Source organism: Glandiceps talaboti, chromosome 16 (genome assembly GCF_964340395.1).
Source record: "Glandiceps talaboti chromosome 16, keGlaTala1.1, whole genome shotgun sequence".
NCBI classification, from domain to species: Eukaryota; Metazoa; Hemichordata; class Enteropneusta; family Spengelidae; genus Glandiceps; species Glandiceps talaboti.
The window spans coordinates 8461007-8474033 of record NC_135564.1 but is presented as its reverse complement, the minus strand read 5'-3'; the positions used below and the strand labels follow the sequence as shown (position 1 = coordinate 8474033).

At 34.8% G+C, this 13027-nt stretch overlaps 1 protein-coding gene across 1 annotated transcript; it reads right to left on the bottom strand.

The window, feature by feature from the left end:
* Positions 1–223: 223 nt before the first annotated feature.
* LOC144447745 (zinc finger protein 830-like) lies at positions 224–8578 on the bottom strand. The gene is made up of 10 exons (XM_078137826.1): positions 8475–8578; positions 7529–7628; positions 6856–7012; positions 5704–5734; positions 5272–5387; positions 3960–4014; positions 2786–2855; positions 2133–2210; positions 1300–1376; positions 224–467 (listed from the first exon to the last, which is right to left on the bottom strand). The coding sequence occupies exons 1-10, from the start codon at positions 8576–8578 to the stop codon at positions 302–304; spliced, it is 954 nt and encodes a 317-aa protein (XP_077993952.1). The 3' UTR covers positions 224–301.
* Between the last annotated feature and the right edge of the window lie 4449 nt (positions 8579–13027).

Sequence of the window (13027 nt, the reverse complement as noted above, 5' to 3'; positions counted from 1 at the left end):
ATATAGACATCAAATGCAAACATCAAAACATTGCTGCTGCATGTCTGCGTCCAGTTGCAATATGTTGAAATGGTTTATTTCATTTAGACAAAATGTAACAAGAAATTATGATCTTGCTCTTTAAGTATAGAATGTGCAGTTTCTTATTGCTGCATGGTTGTATCAAACAGAGCCGGTCAACAGTAACATCAAATGGGCAGTATAACATTTGCAGTGTTGGTCTATCAATGTTAAGAGTCTTTGTTGAGCTTATCAAAGCAACCGAGAGTTATAACTGTAATCAGAGATTGTAACAACAATATCATCGCCATGCTCCTTTACTTCTCCAATCAAGGAATTCTTCAAATTCTGCCTCTTCTGTGTCACTGGTATTTCCTTCATTGTCTTCCTGTCCAGCTTTCTCACCTGACTTGGTAGAAATTTCTTCTTTTTTATCTCTCAATTTTTCAACTTTTTGGAGGCAGTATCTGTACAGACGGGAATTTAGTAGTATATTAGTCGATTGTACGCTCCCCATGGAGTTGAGCAAAGTATATGTGCTGTTGGCCCACTTTAGATCCATGCCAGTGGTAATAATTGCTAGCACCTGGTGCTCTCCAGAGGACAGCCATATTATTCATACACCTTTTTTATCATTATTATTACTTCAGACGTAGAGATAAGAATAATAACATGAAAAGAACCTCAAATTTAATGAAGACACAGAAAGCAGAAATTTTGCTTTTGAATGACTAATATCTTATCGGTGAGGCTCCTTTGGGATGAAAGATGACCATTCTTTTGTTCAAAACCAACTTTTGAAAACTCTGCCAAACAGCTTTTTTCACGACTTAATCTAAATCCTAATCTGAAATTGGCCATTAAGAGCTCATTTCAGTTTGTTTCTGTATAATGTCTTTTTTTACACCCTCTATCTGAAGTAATGATACAGGTGCTATGCTTTTTTAGCATTACATCTGAAGCTCTGATCCCATAAATTATCTCAGATCATTTATGAAATTCAGTGACGATGTGATTCCTCACACTGATTAAGTTGTAACAACTGCATGCAAATTTTGTCTCATCGCATCAAAATACACCATATTCCGGTTATAGTAAAGATAAAATATTTCATGATTTGGCCACAAGGAGTGCTGTTCATAAGTCATTTGTTGACAGGAAGTGAGTGCCGGATTAGTAGAGTGTTGCAGCAAATTTTAGCCCTCACTTTGCCAAATCTGGTGTGCCCTCTTGTGGTTGTTAGGTGTGGAAAGTTTGGAACTTCAGTAACGGGAATACAGTGTATTGAATTTAACTTACATTTGTTCATCTATTTCATCAATTTGTCTTTCCCTCTGTCTTTCTTCATCTTCTTCAGCTTCAATAGCTTCTGATACCTGTTGAGATTACAGCAATTCATTGATGTGATATTATCAGAATTGACAACTCATCAAGAATTGATAGTGCATGGATAGTATGGAAAAATCATATAATCCCACGAAATCAATATAAGTTTTACATCATGATGCTCTAAGTGTGATATTGTGGACTACTACAAATATGAACTGGAAGCGATATAAACAGTAACAGCATGCACACTGCTACAAATTACAAACAGACATGAGGTATTGTTTCTTGAAGTTCAAACTAAATCCAAGGTCAGCAGTCAACTGAACTGTTTCTTTCATGCAGTTACTGTATAGCAATAACTAAATAAAGAGTCCATACTGTGTGTATTATGTTTATGTGTTATATTTTTTATGTCTATCTCAACAAGAAACCTTGTGATCAGGCTTACTGATCTTGATAGTTTGGGCATTCTTGTCACCCCTTTCAATAAAGGGGAAAGGATTAGGAGGACGCCCTCACAGGTATATTTTAGTCAACATTGTGCAAACGTTAGAATGAAATTATATCACTACAAGAACTTTAAAAGTTCAATCTGAGAAAATACCAAAGAACTCAGTGCATGATATTCTTAGCAATGACTAAGCCTAGTGTGCAAAGGGGAAAGGTTGGAAAGCTGGAGAACATTTGCACTCTAGAGAATGCAAGAACTACAAAAAACCATACAGTACGATAAATCACATGGCGTCATTTCAACAACTGACAATGCCTAGTGTGAGTCTCATTAAAATATTAAAGACACTTACATTGGTTTCCTCAGCAATACTTTTTTGAAATTTTTCCCATTCTTCAGTCATGGGATCTTTTACTTCAACTTTACGAACCTGAAAAAACCCACAAAACAGATATTACCATTGCATCTATGTAAATTACACATACATGTAAAATTTAAATGGGTACACCACTCTAGGAAATAAAGGTATCTTCATAAACTTTGGGATCTGGAGAGTTATTTCATGATTTCACATTGCATAAATTCCAAACAATTACGAAGAAACACCGATTTGAAACTCCATTTCACTTTGAACAATGAATATTCATGACTTCCAACAGCCTATTACATTCAGATAAATACTCATGAATATGTATGTTGTTACTGGTCTGCACATAATACATGTATGTTCACTCACTCACACACACACACACACACACACACACACACACACACAGGCACACAGACACACAAACACACACAGACACACAAAGGCACACAGACACACGCACACGCACACACACTCTCTAGTATACACATACAAACATAGACACACTTAGATACAAACCATACAATATATATGCATGAAAGCTTTTGTTGGAATTTGGGTTAAAGCAAGTATCGACCTCTATAATTTCACAACCCAACATTTTAATTATAGCAAATGCTGATTCAAAATGATCATACCTTGGCATCCATGACAGGATCATCAAAAAATCCTTCTGGTAATGCTTCAGCTGTGTTCGTTTTGGAAGTACTGTTCATAAAATAGCAATAATATCAATCATTCACATTTTTACAAAATTATATGACACCATATTGACAGGAATATATGTAAAATATTTTGAGATAAAATGCATAGTATACAAACAAAAAGAGAGGCCTCTTAGAACATTCCTCATCACAGCTAAATGATGTAGGCTTGGTGTTTCACTCATGTGACTTGACATTTAATACACACCCTCAGATAACTTCCAATGCAAAACAAACAAGGACATATATGTAAGTGCCGAACACAGTGGGGATGTAGAAGTAATCAAGTTTAAATAGTGATTATCAGTTAGAAAATAAACCATTGAAGCCATTAAAATCATCCAGTCTATGTGTAATGTTTTCATTAGAATCCTGTTTTTACAGCACTGTGAAAGAATAGCAATGCTTATCAGTGTTCAAAGTGATTGGGTAAAGGATCCTGCTGTGTTTATGGTGTCTCTGTTATTGTTAGTCTAGAGTTGGAATATATCTAGCTATGTGTCAAAAATATAATGTCCCATAAGTGAAACACCAAGCCTATATCATTTTAGCTGTAATAACTTTTACTTTATCAGAAATTTACAATCCTGGAACAATGGCCAGTACTATACTTGAAATAAATGACTAATATCATACTAGTTTCACCTGGGTCACTAGGTTATGTTTATACATGGAGTGTAACAGCTGTGTAGCCACATGAAAGTTAAATCCCCATCTTTCATCTTATGAAAGTATGTAAACGATGAAAACAAAGGCATCGCACAGAACAGACCATCTAAGGTGCTATAATGTTCAACATTTTTGTGATCTGCGCTTTTGTGTGGACCATTGAATTTCCTATTAAACTGAAATCTGTGCTTATAACTGGATATTGAATGTATTTTTCCCGAAAGAAAATTCTATATCTTGGTCCACATTAAATTATATCAAGTTCTTACAGTTGTCAATTATGTATTGACTTTTACCTTACGCACTGCATTAGTAGTTATTTATATCATGTTGGTTCTTTATTAATCAATAAACAGTTCTGGCCATTGGCAAATGTGTACTATTTGCAAACATCTGAAGCAATCTGGTAATAAGAGATTTTATGTTAATTTAGACTTACCTTGATTCACTCTCTTCAACAGTAGATTTGGAAGATACAGAACTATCAAAGAAATCTAAATACAGAGAAAATGATTACATATCATTGGAGTTTTTGGCACTAAATTTTCAGCTATTAGTACAAATTTTTAATCTGGCTTCAGAAAACAAAGCCCTTTTGCTTTTTCTTCACTTCAAAATAGCAATAACATTGAACACTGGGAATAAAATTACCATATTTTCATAAATTTAACATGGCCATATGGATGCCAAATGTGTATTTATTTTGGAGTTTTAACTCTTAAGATAACTCCACAATGTTTTTCTACTTGTAAACATAATGAGAAACACCATCAACCAAGTTCATGTTTGTAACTCAAAAAAGTGTGTAAAAAGTTTGTTATAGTATGTACAGTAAAAAATATTTTACAAAATTTTATGTTTTGCAATTATTGACTTACAAACAAGGATTTAGTATTAAAATATAATAGAGTTGTTTTATGTATTGAGAAATTTAAAATAAATAGCCATTTGTCATCCATATGGTCATTTTAAACTCGTCTTCACCTTTATGGTTCTTTCTGTGATGTACCATTGTCTGATGGGACTTAGCAGACATGATTATTCATTAGATGAACACTGAATATTCATGACTGTGTTTGTGAAGGAAGTAAGCTCTTAGGAGGAATAGTAATAGAAAGTTCAGAAATTTGTTATTCTGTTGCCATGGTATTCTAGAGAGGAAACCAGAGTGTCTGTGGAAAACCAGTGTGTTGTTACGACGACAGTGGCAATCAAGTTTTGTGGCTTACTTGGACACAAACTAAAACTATTATATTGTTGGAACATGTTGATATAATAATTTGTTATTGGAAATTGGTTGAATTACATTCACAGTAGGGTGACATTTCTGATAGCTTCCATGACATTGCAGTGTAAATTTTGGGGACTACCAATGGTTACATTATCTTGATTACAGGGTGATAAGATTTGCACAACAGAGGCACTGCTATCACCCACTTGTATAATGTATCATGTCAAACCATGGATCTATAATTATCAATAATAGATCCATGGTCACACTAACAATAGTTTTAGTTTATGTCTATCTTTAATAACAAGACGAAACCTTGACTGCCACTGTTGTAAGTAAGGCTTAGGGCTACCTGAACCAGACTCTTTTTTTTACACACAGCCCTGTTAAAATGGTGCTTGGTGGGTTTGATTCCAGATTGCAAAGGTTATAGAGGTGAATAAGCTTACCACTCGACCATCAAAAGCCCTATTTTTTTTTCAAATATGGCATTATGTATAATCTGTAGAGTGGAACTAACCTGCAGGTAGCTGTGATGATGATGTCGATGGTGTTGCTGTTTGGTCACTCTTTGATGATTCTATCTCTTCATCTGAACTTTCACTATCACTCTCATCAAAGAAATCTATCGGTAACCTTTCCAAAATAAATGAGAGTTGTTTATGCAGATTTTCAAGCTGACGACATTTTGTGAGTGATACAAAGGTAATTATAGAAACAAAGATAAAGGACAAACTTAAAGTTAAAGTGTCACAGGAATTCAAATATCTTATCTGCGTTTGTCTGAACCCTATTAAAAATATCCATAAACACAACTATGTGTGTCTGTAGCCCTATAGAAAATACCTATAAACACAGCTTATCTCTTTGTCTGTAGCCCTAAAGAAAATATATTTTACACATCATTCATAAAAAACTTATGCAGTGATTTATCAACTAATTTCGACATTACCTTGATGACTGGCTTGTTGTATTTTCAGGTACTGAAATACAAAAGATTTACAGTCATAAACATCATGAATGTGAATTGTGATGTCAAGATCATGGATTGTTTTCATGTAATTCATTTAATTACAACAGGGGAAACTGGTACAAGTTTGTCTTACTAAATGTTGGATGTTGTCTTTGTGACATCTATCTTGAATAATTAAGACTTTAATATATGTTTTCTATGTTTGTTCTACACTTGAATGTGATTTTTGTTTTATATATGTTTAGATGTATATATTTAACTTCATTTCTTATCACCAAGAAATAGTGAAAAGCTCACCATAGCTTTCACTGGGTATCCATCATGGCTTCATCAGTGTTTTCTGAAGTCCTGACGCATGTGGGACCTCGGACGATTGTCCTAGATTCTTGGAAGTTGACAAAGCCATGGTGGATATCTGATGAAAGCGTTGGTGATATATTAGTATTTCTTGGTGCGAAATGATGTTAAATTTGTGAACTTAGGCTAAACGTTTGGACAGAAAAGCTTTCATTACTCTATTGAACACGACTGTGTTCACAATTACAGACCTTGTCTGTGGTGCCATTCAAAAAGTGGTTTTGTCAAAAAATATCTGTATCTGTATTGTTGACATACAAACAACAATACTGGTTGTTGTATATGTAGATTAGGGTTATGGGTGGAGTACCGTAATACTTAAACAAAGTGATAAGCAGTTGTAGTACTGATACAAGTACAAATGTAGTATCCAGATAAGTTTCGAAAGTTTGAAATACATGCAATTTATAGAATATCACTGTAATGAGAGAAATAATACAACAGAACCCCATGACGTGCGAGTACAAGTGTGGCATACTTGGGGTATTTACACAAGTGCTTGCATACTGCTAGTATGCAAGTAATCTCTGCTACATACATAATTATCACATTTTATTCATGAAATTTGCCTTCTTTCAGCCAAGGAAATACAAGTGATATGATAGGTCCTGTGAGGCTGTATCTTATGACTTTTTGGCAAAGAATGACAAAATCAAGAGTATTTTCCAGCAATAAATAAGGAAAAACATAACAATTGGGGGTTTTTTTTGCTGCAGAGTACATTCTTTCTCGAGTAGTAAACAAATGTGTAATAATCTAGGTGAACAATAATACCTTTTTGTTTTTTCTCGATATGTGATGATTTCTCCTCGGCCCCTGTGTCACTTTTCCGTTTGACAGAAGCTGCTGAAGTTGATAGAATTGGTGTTGTTGGTTTGACAAATGTGTCTGTCCTCACTGGTTGTGTTTTGGTCTTCAAAGCGGCAACATTCTAGAGGACAACAATTTATGATTAAAATACTTCATTATGTGTGTGTGTGTGCATGAAGAAATACATGTAGCTAGGGGTTATACTGTCAACTGTTTTTCTACAAGTGGCTATCTCCATTTGTCTGAAAGTAATAGTGTAGTTTTATTTCAAAGAATTCCAAAGAATTGAAATGTGGTACATTATGCAAGTTGGTGACAGCAGTTCCTCTATTGTGAAAAATTTAATCATCATGTGATCAACACGGGAAGTCCCTAAAAACGTACAAGATCATGAATGGCATAAGAAACGCTACAAACCCTACTGTGAGTATAATCAAACCAATGTCCATTCAATAGCATATATCAACAAGTCAAAACAATAGTTTTAGCTTGCATATATCTTAGGAAACTGAAACCATGATTGCCAGAGTACATGTACATGACTTCTTCTTTATCCCTTCTACGTATCTTACTGGGTTTTTTTTTTTTTTACATTTACCTCTTACCTTACTAGGATCACAAAGAAATGAACACTTACCTCTTTATGTTTCTTACCCTGTACATGTGCTGGCCATAGTAGGTCACTTTTTATTTGTGTGCTACAAACTACACACACAAGTTGACCAATGTTGTTATATGTGAACAGAGTTAAGGTAATATTCTATAATGATTGTAGAGAAAAAATACACTTACAGGTAGCTGAAGAAATACTAATACAAGTAAAAAAAAAATGCTGTTGCAATTTATTGCTCAACTTGGGTGCACCTAAAATCATTGATCATTCTCTTATCTATTATATTACGTTATCCATTTTTAATTCAATTCAATGACAATTTACGTGTACATTGTAGGTAACAAGAATACAACCAAGAATTATGACAAGTTAGATTATGAATCTGTGAAGAATAAAGCAATGAGATCCCATTAGGCATCACTAATCTTACATGTAGATAGTTGCCCTAAGGAGAAGGAGGGGAACATTGTTGTAACTGGGTCACGATTTACTCCGTCAGGACATGGACTATTATTGAGACCGGACTAGACACATGTATTACATATAAACACATACATTAGCTGCACTAATTGTAGCGTTTGTTGTGATTTTGATGGTTGTTTCATCTGTTTTGTGTTGTTGTTTTTTTTCGTTCCGATTTGAACTGGAAACAATTAAACAGTCAAAATGATCACAACAAACGCTTGTATAACTATTGCAGCTACGCGTAAGCAAATGACGCCTTCTTGAAAACTGGAAATACCCGACCTGAACTCGTTTCGAAACTATAGCTATGGGCATGTTGTATATCGTTGAGTACACTTCTCACTGTACAGCAACTACTGCTGCAGACGTACATTATGGACTTGCATGTAGATTTAACAAGACACAGACACAGAGCCGCTCAGAAGCACATATGTGGATGACCTGAAAATAATGTCAACACGATGGAAACTTCTTCTAAAAATAAAGTAATTCACAGAAAGGATATTTTGCCAACGGTGAATCGATCTTCTTCTTTGTTGTTTTCGGATCGGCTCGTTGTCTTTTCATCAGCTCTCTCAGGCTTACTTTATTTTTACTGGAGGCCGCCATTTTTATTTCGTACATATGTTTGTTTGTTAGTTATATCTCTTCTCGGGGGAAATAGGGGGGGGGGGTGCGGAATGATCCTACACGAAACGTGCGAAACGTTGCATGCACATATAAATATTGGCAATAAATGCATGTTTTATTAATTTATTTGTTTATATCAAGCAAGAGAGAGAGAGTGTGTTTCAAACCTGGATTTCCAATATCATTCACAAGAGTCAGACATTACCATTGATTACTAGATTTGCTGAAACGTTCCACAAAGCTTATAAGTTATATCACATTGTGACGCCGCCATTTCTCCCACCGAGATGCTTCTGGCTAAATTGGAATCCGCTCTCCTATCGTTGCAAATAAATTTAATAACCTCTTTTCAGTTATATAAAGAACTACATGGTCAATAATCCACAAAAATATAGCATATGGTTCATACGCGTAATTGTCTTCAAAGCCAACGTCTATCGCCGATCTACGCTATCTCTGAAAATATGCTTTGGAGTGGAACGAAGGCGTGTCGGAGTTCTCGGAGTTCCAAGCCTGCGATATTTCTACCCAATTTCTACTTTATTAGTATAAGTCTAATATAACTTATAAGAGCTCTCTTTCAAACGAAGTAACAAATTTTGAAGCAAATGGGGGCGCTGTTTCACGACTACTGATCCTGTTGGTGTGTTGGTGTGATGTTTTACAGTTGATAGAAATGGGAATCTTTCAGTGTCAATAAATTGTGCCGATAATTCTATGGACAGCATCCTCATCGTATCATAACACGCCAAGAGTATTATGTAAAACAAATTTAAACACAGCATACAATTCAACTCTCGGTGAGTAAGTTTCTCAGAGTTACTTGTTTTAACATCCATGTACATGTAAGTTGATTGACACTGTCACTGACCTATCAGTAATCAATAACAAAATAATCCTGTACGACAACTCACGAAAATGTTGGAGGTATGATGAAATAGAACTTTGAGATTTAGCATCCACCGAATTTGGTTGACACTGCCACTGACCTATCAGTAACCAGTAACTAAATAATCCTATACGGCAACACAAGGAAATTTTGGGGTATAATGAAATGGAACTTCGGAGATTTAGATCTCCTGGTAGTGATGTTTGGTTAACAAGAAGTGTACCGAGACAAAGGAATAGATATGACAGATGATCGGTATGATCATTAAACACCAACCCAAGAGTAGATTGCACAGCTTGGGAGAGGGGGGGGGGGGGTTCACAGCTAGACATTTGACATTATGGTATTAATTATACTGAGTGTGCATAACTTGCATTCATGGTCATTAGCAACATGAATGAAATTAGACATTGAAAAAGTTGCTGTACAATCGGATAATATATTACAAGCTTTGAAATATGACATTGAATGGAAAATAAATAGAGGTCTGAAAGAGCTGTGAAAGATTAATTTATACCTCACCAACTCTTACGGAAGTATTTTTACCAGCGAGTGTTTTGTGTTTGGGTCGAAATAATTTTTTTTTTTAAATTTAAGGTAAAATTTAAAAAAAAAAAAAAAAAGTCCCGACCTACTTACCCTATTTTCAGAAGTCACGTTAACTTATCAGAAACAAACATTTGTTCCCTTATTAGTCAATGTATCTGTGACATAGCTATTGTATATTTAATGAATTAATTTTACTGTCCAAAACCTTTGACAGTTCTTCTGATGTCCACCTGATAAATACATCAAAATGTATTGTTAATTGGTTTTTGTGAATGATAATCGCCAGTTTATCTATTGCCCCATTCACTTACGTCATAGTTGCGTGCGTTATTACATTTTATCATTTTTTATACATTATGAATATTCCTTGAGAATACGTGAACAGTTCTGATTGTTATCTAAACTGTACAACTACGTTTATTTTAAATTTGCATATTTTAACAATTTAATTATAATCTTGGATTCCATATTCCCCCGTGAAATGTTTTCAATTGATTTATCTCTATTCTATATCTAGGTATATGAGATGTATGATGACAACCATTCAGAAATATGAATTGTGACGGTTTCAAGATATTAAAAATCATCAAGGCCACTTTTATCTAAACCTATCTGACGCTCTCTGCAAAGTACATAACGTACACGTATGTATGACTTGTGCATAGGCAATGACTGTATGCCTGACCCCGTTTTTTCTATACTATTGGTTGAATTCGAGGTGTAGGGCACATAAAAAGAAAAAAACCCGCGAGGTATTCATATTAACATCGTTATTTTTCCCCCATGAGAATTGTATTCTGTTAATATCATATTTTGATACACACTCCTCAAATACTAAAATTGGATGTATTTTCATTAATGAGGTCTATGTCGTTGAACACAATTCATGTGAGCTACTTAAAGTGTCCTGGAGCTTTTAACGAAGGCGATCCCAGTGTTTTCTCTCTACATTTATGCTTACTTGTGACTGATGAACATTATATTCTAGTCGGTCCTGCATCGAGCCCGTCCACCAGACACTTAGTAAATCATGCATGATTCAGATATCAATAGCTTCTTCTTCATCATGACCTCTGTGAAGGATGTGCATTACTTGAATTGCAACCGATAGTAAATACTAACTCCCTACATATACATAAATAAATAAATAAATAAATAAATAAATAAATAAATAAATAAATAAATAAATAAATAAATAAATAAATAAATACAAGCATGTATGCATGCACGCACGCACGCACGCACGCACGCACGCACACACACACACACACACATACATACATACATACATACATACATACATACATACATACATACATACATACATACATACATACATACATACATGCAAATATTGCACCTCTACGACACTGTCATAAATCTATAATACTACTGCTCTGTGAGAATTCAGAACCATGACATGTTTATTCCTCTGAACATTAATTTCCTGTTTTAAACATGGTTCCATTTGTTTCTGAACTCGTCTAAAAATCGAGAACACCCACTGTACATTCATTCTATCTTTGCTTCTGAATGTTTTGGAATTTGTCATACTGACACTGGCCCTTTTATTATGATAGAGTAGATTAGAGTTTGTTATACGTGTATGTAAACTGTTCTGATATTAGATAAAACTGAAAGTAGGGTAATTTTGTCATTAAGATGGAACTAAATTGCTCTGATATGACACTAGGCTTAGTCCAACTATACGATCTAGAGTGTTGACACTTCGTAAATTATTCAACGCTAGTAATGTGTGCTTCACTTGTGTGTACGTATTATGTGTGCCGTTCATCAATACCTATAGGTACCAATTCCTTTGAGCATACAAAATATGTATGGGAGATTTTCAGTTTTATGGACAGAGGTAGAATGTATTATACCAAGTGCTAGTTTGTCGTCATAAGTTTACTACACCGCTTTGTCACAATAATACCTTCACAGGTCATTAATATCCAAACGACGTATGCTACCTTTTCTATGATGAGTTAGTATTATATGCAACATTCAAGCACGTTCTTGAAGTTTTCACCTGTTTAGAAATAGTGGCATTCCAGTCACAGAGTCACGAATTCGATGATTGAAAAAGTCTGTTTCCTTTAGAAAATATCTTCAAGTATATCTCATATGGGAGCTTATCAGTCTTGTTTGTGTGATGTGACAGGTAGATTCAACGCTCTGAAAATTATCTTGAAGAGTCTCAGTTAGCTTTCCCTTTATCTCCATGACAACCTGTGCTCCCCGCGGGCTTTTCCGACAAAATTAAATATATATTTTGAACGTTATCCTTTCCATATCAGGCATCATTGAAGATTTCGTGCGATTTTTACCAAGTGTGCGTTAATCCCACAAAGAAAACTAACTTAGTTCTTGAGATCATTATCAGCTGTTTCATCCAAACGAATACATTTATATGATAATGTATATATTATTAGAACATAGGTAAGGGTAATATTTTTCCAAAAAAATGGACGACATTGCTTTTTGTTGAGAGATAGTAGTTCGGGTAGGTAATCTGACAGTGAAGGGCAATAGTGCAGTGAACAATTAATGAACCTTACTTTCTATCTCGAGGCAAATGTCAATCATATATACACAAAGAAATGGAACCTGGAGAAAGCGAACGAGACGACAATCTGGGATAATTAAGTAATAAGCTGTGCACGTACGTGATGTATTTGTTATCTGTAAATTCTGTGTAAATAGTTGAGTGTCTTGAAAGCTGGTGGAGGTCACAATTTCATAATTGTCAGTCAAAATGTGTACAGTTTGTTGAATTACTTCCATGCAGTGTTGCTAAAATATGAATGATGTATGTACCAGTGGTATCATATGATTGGAAAGGAAAATCCGTACTGGCTTTTGGAGGCTCAGCGCAAGAAACGTCACGTGACAAGCAAATGACGTCACTAACTATACCTAGTACTTGATAGCTGTATTTTTGTTTTAGATATAGGATCCATTTCGCGTCTTGCATTTGTGCGTAGACG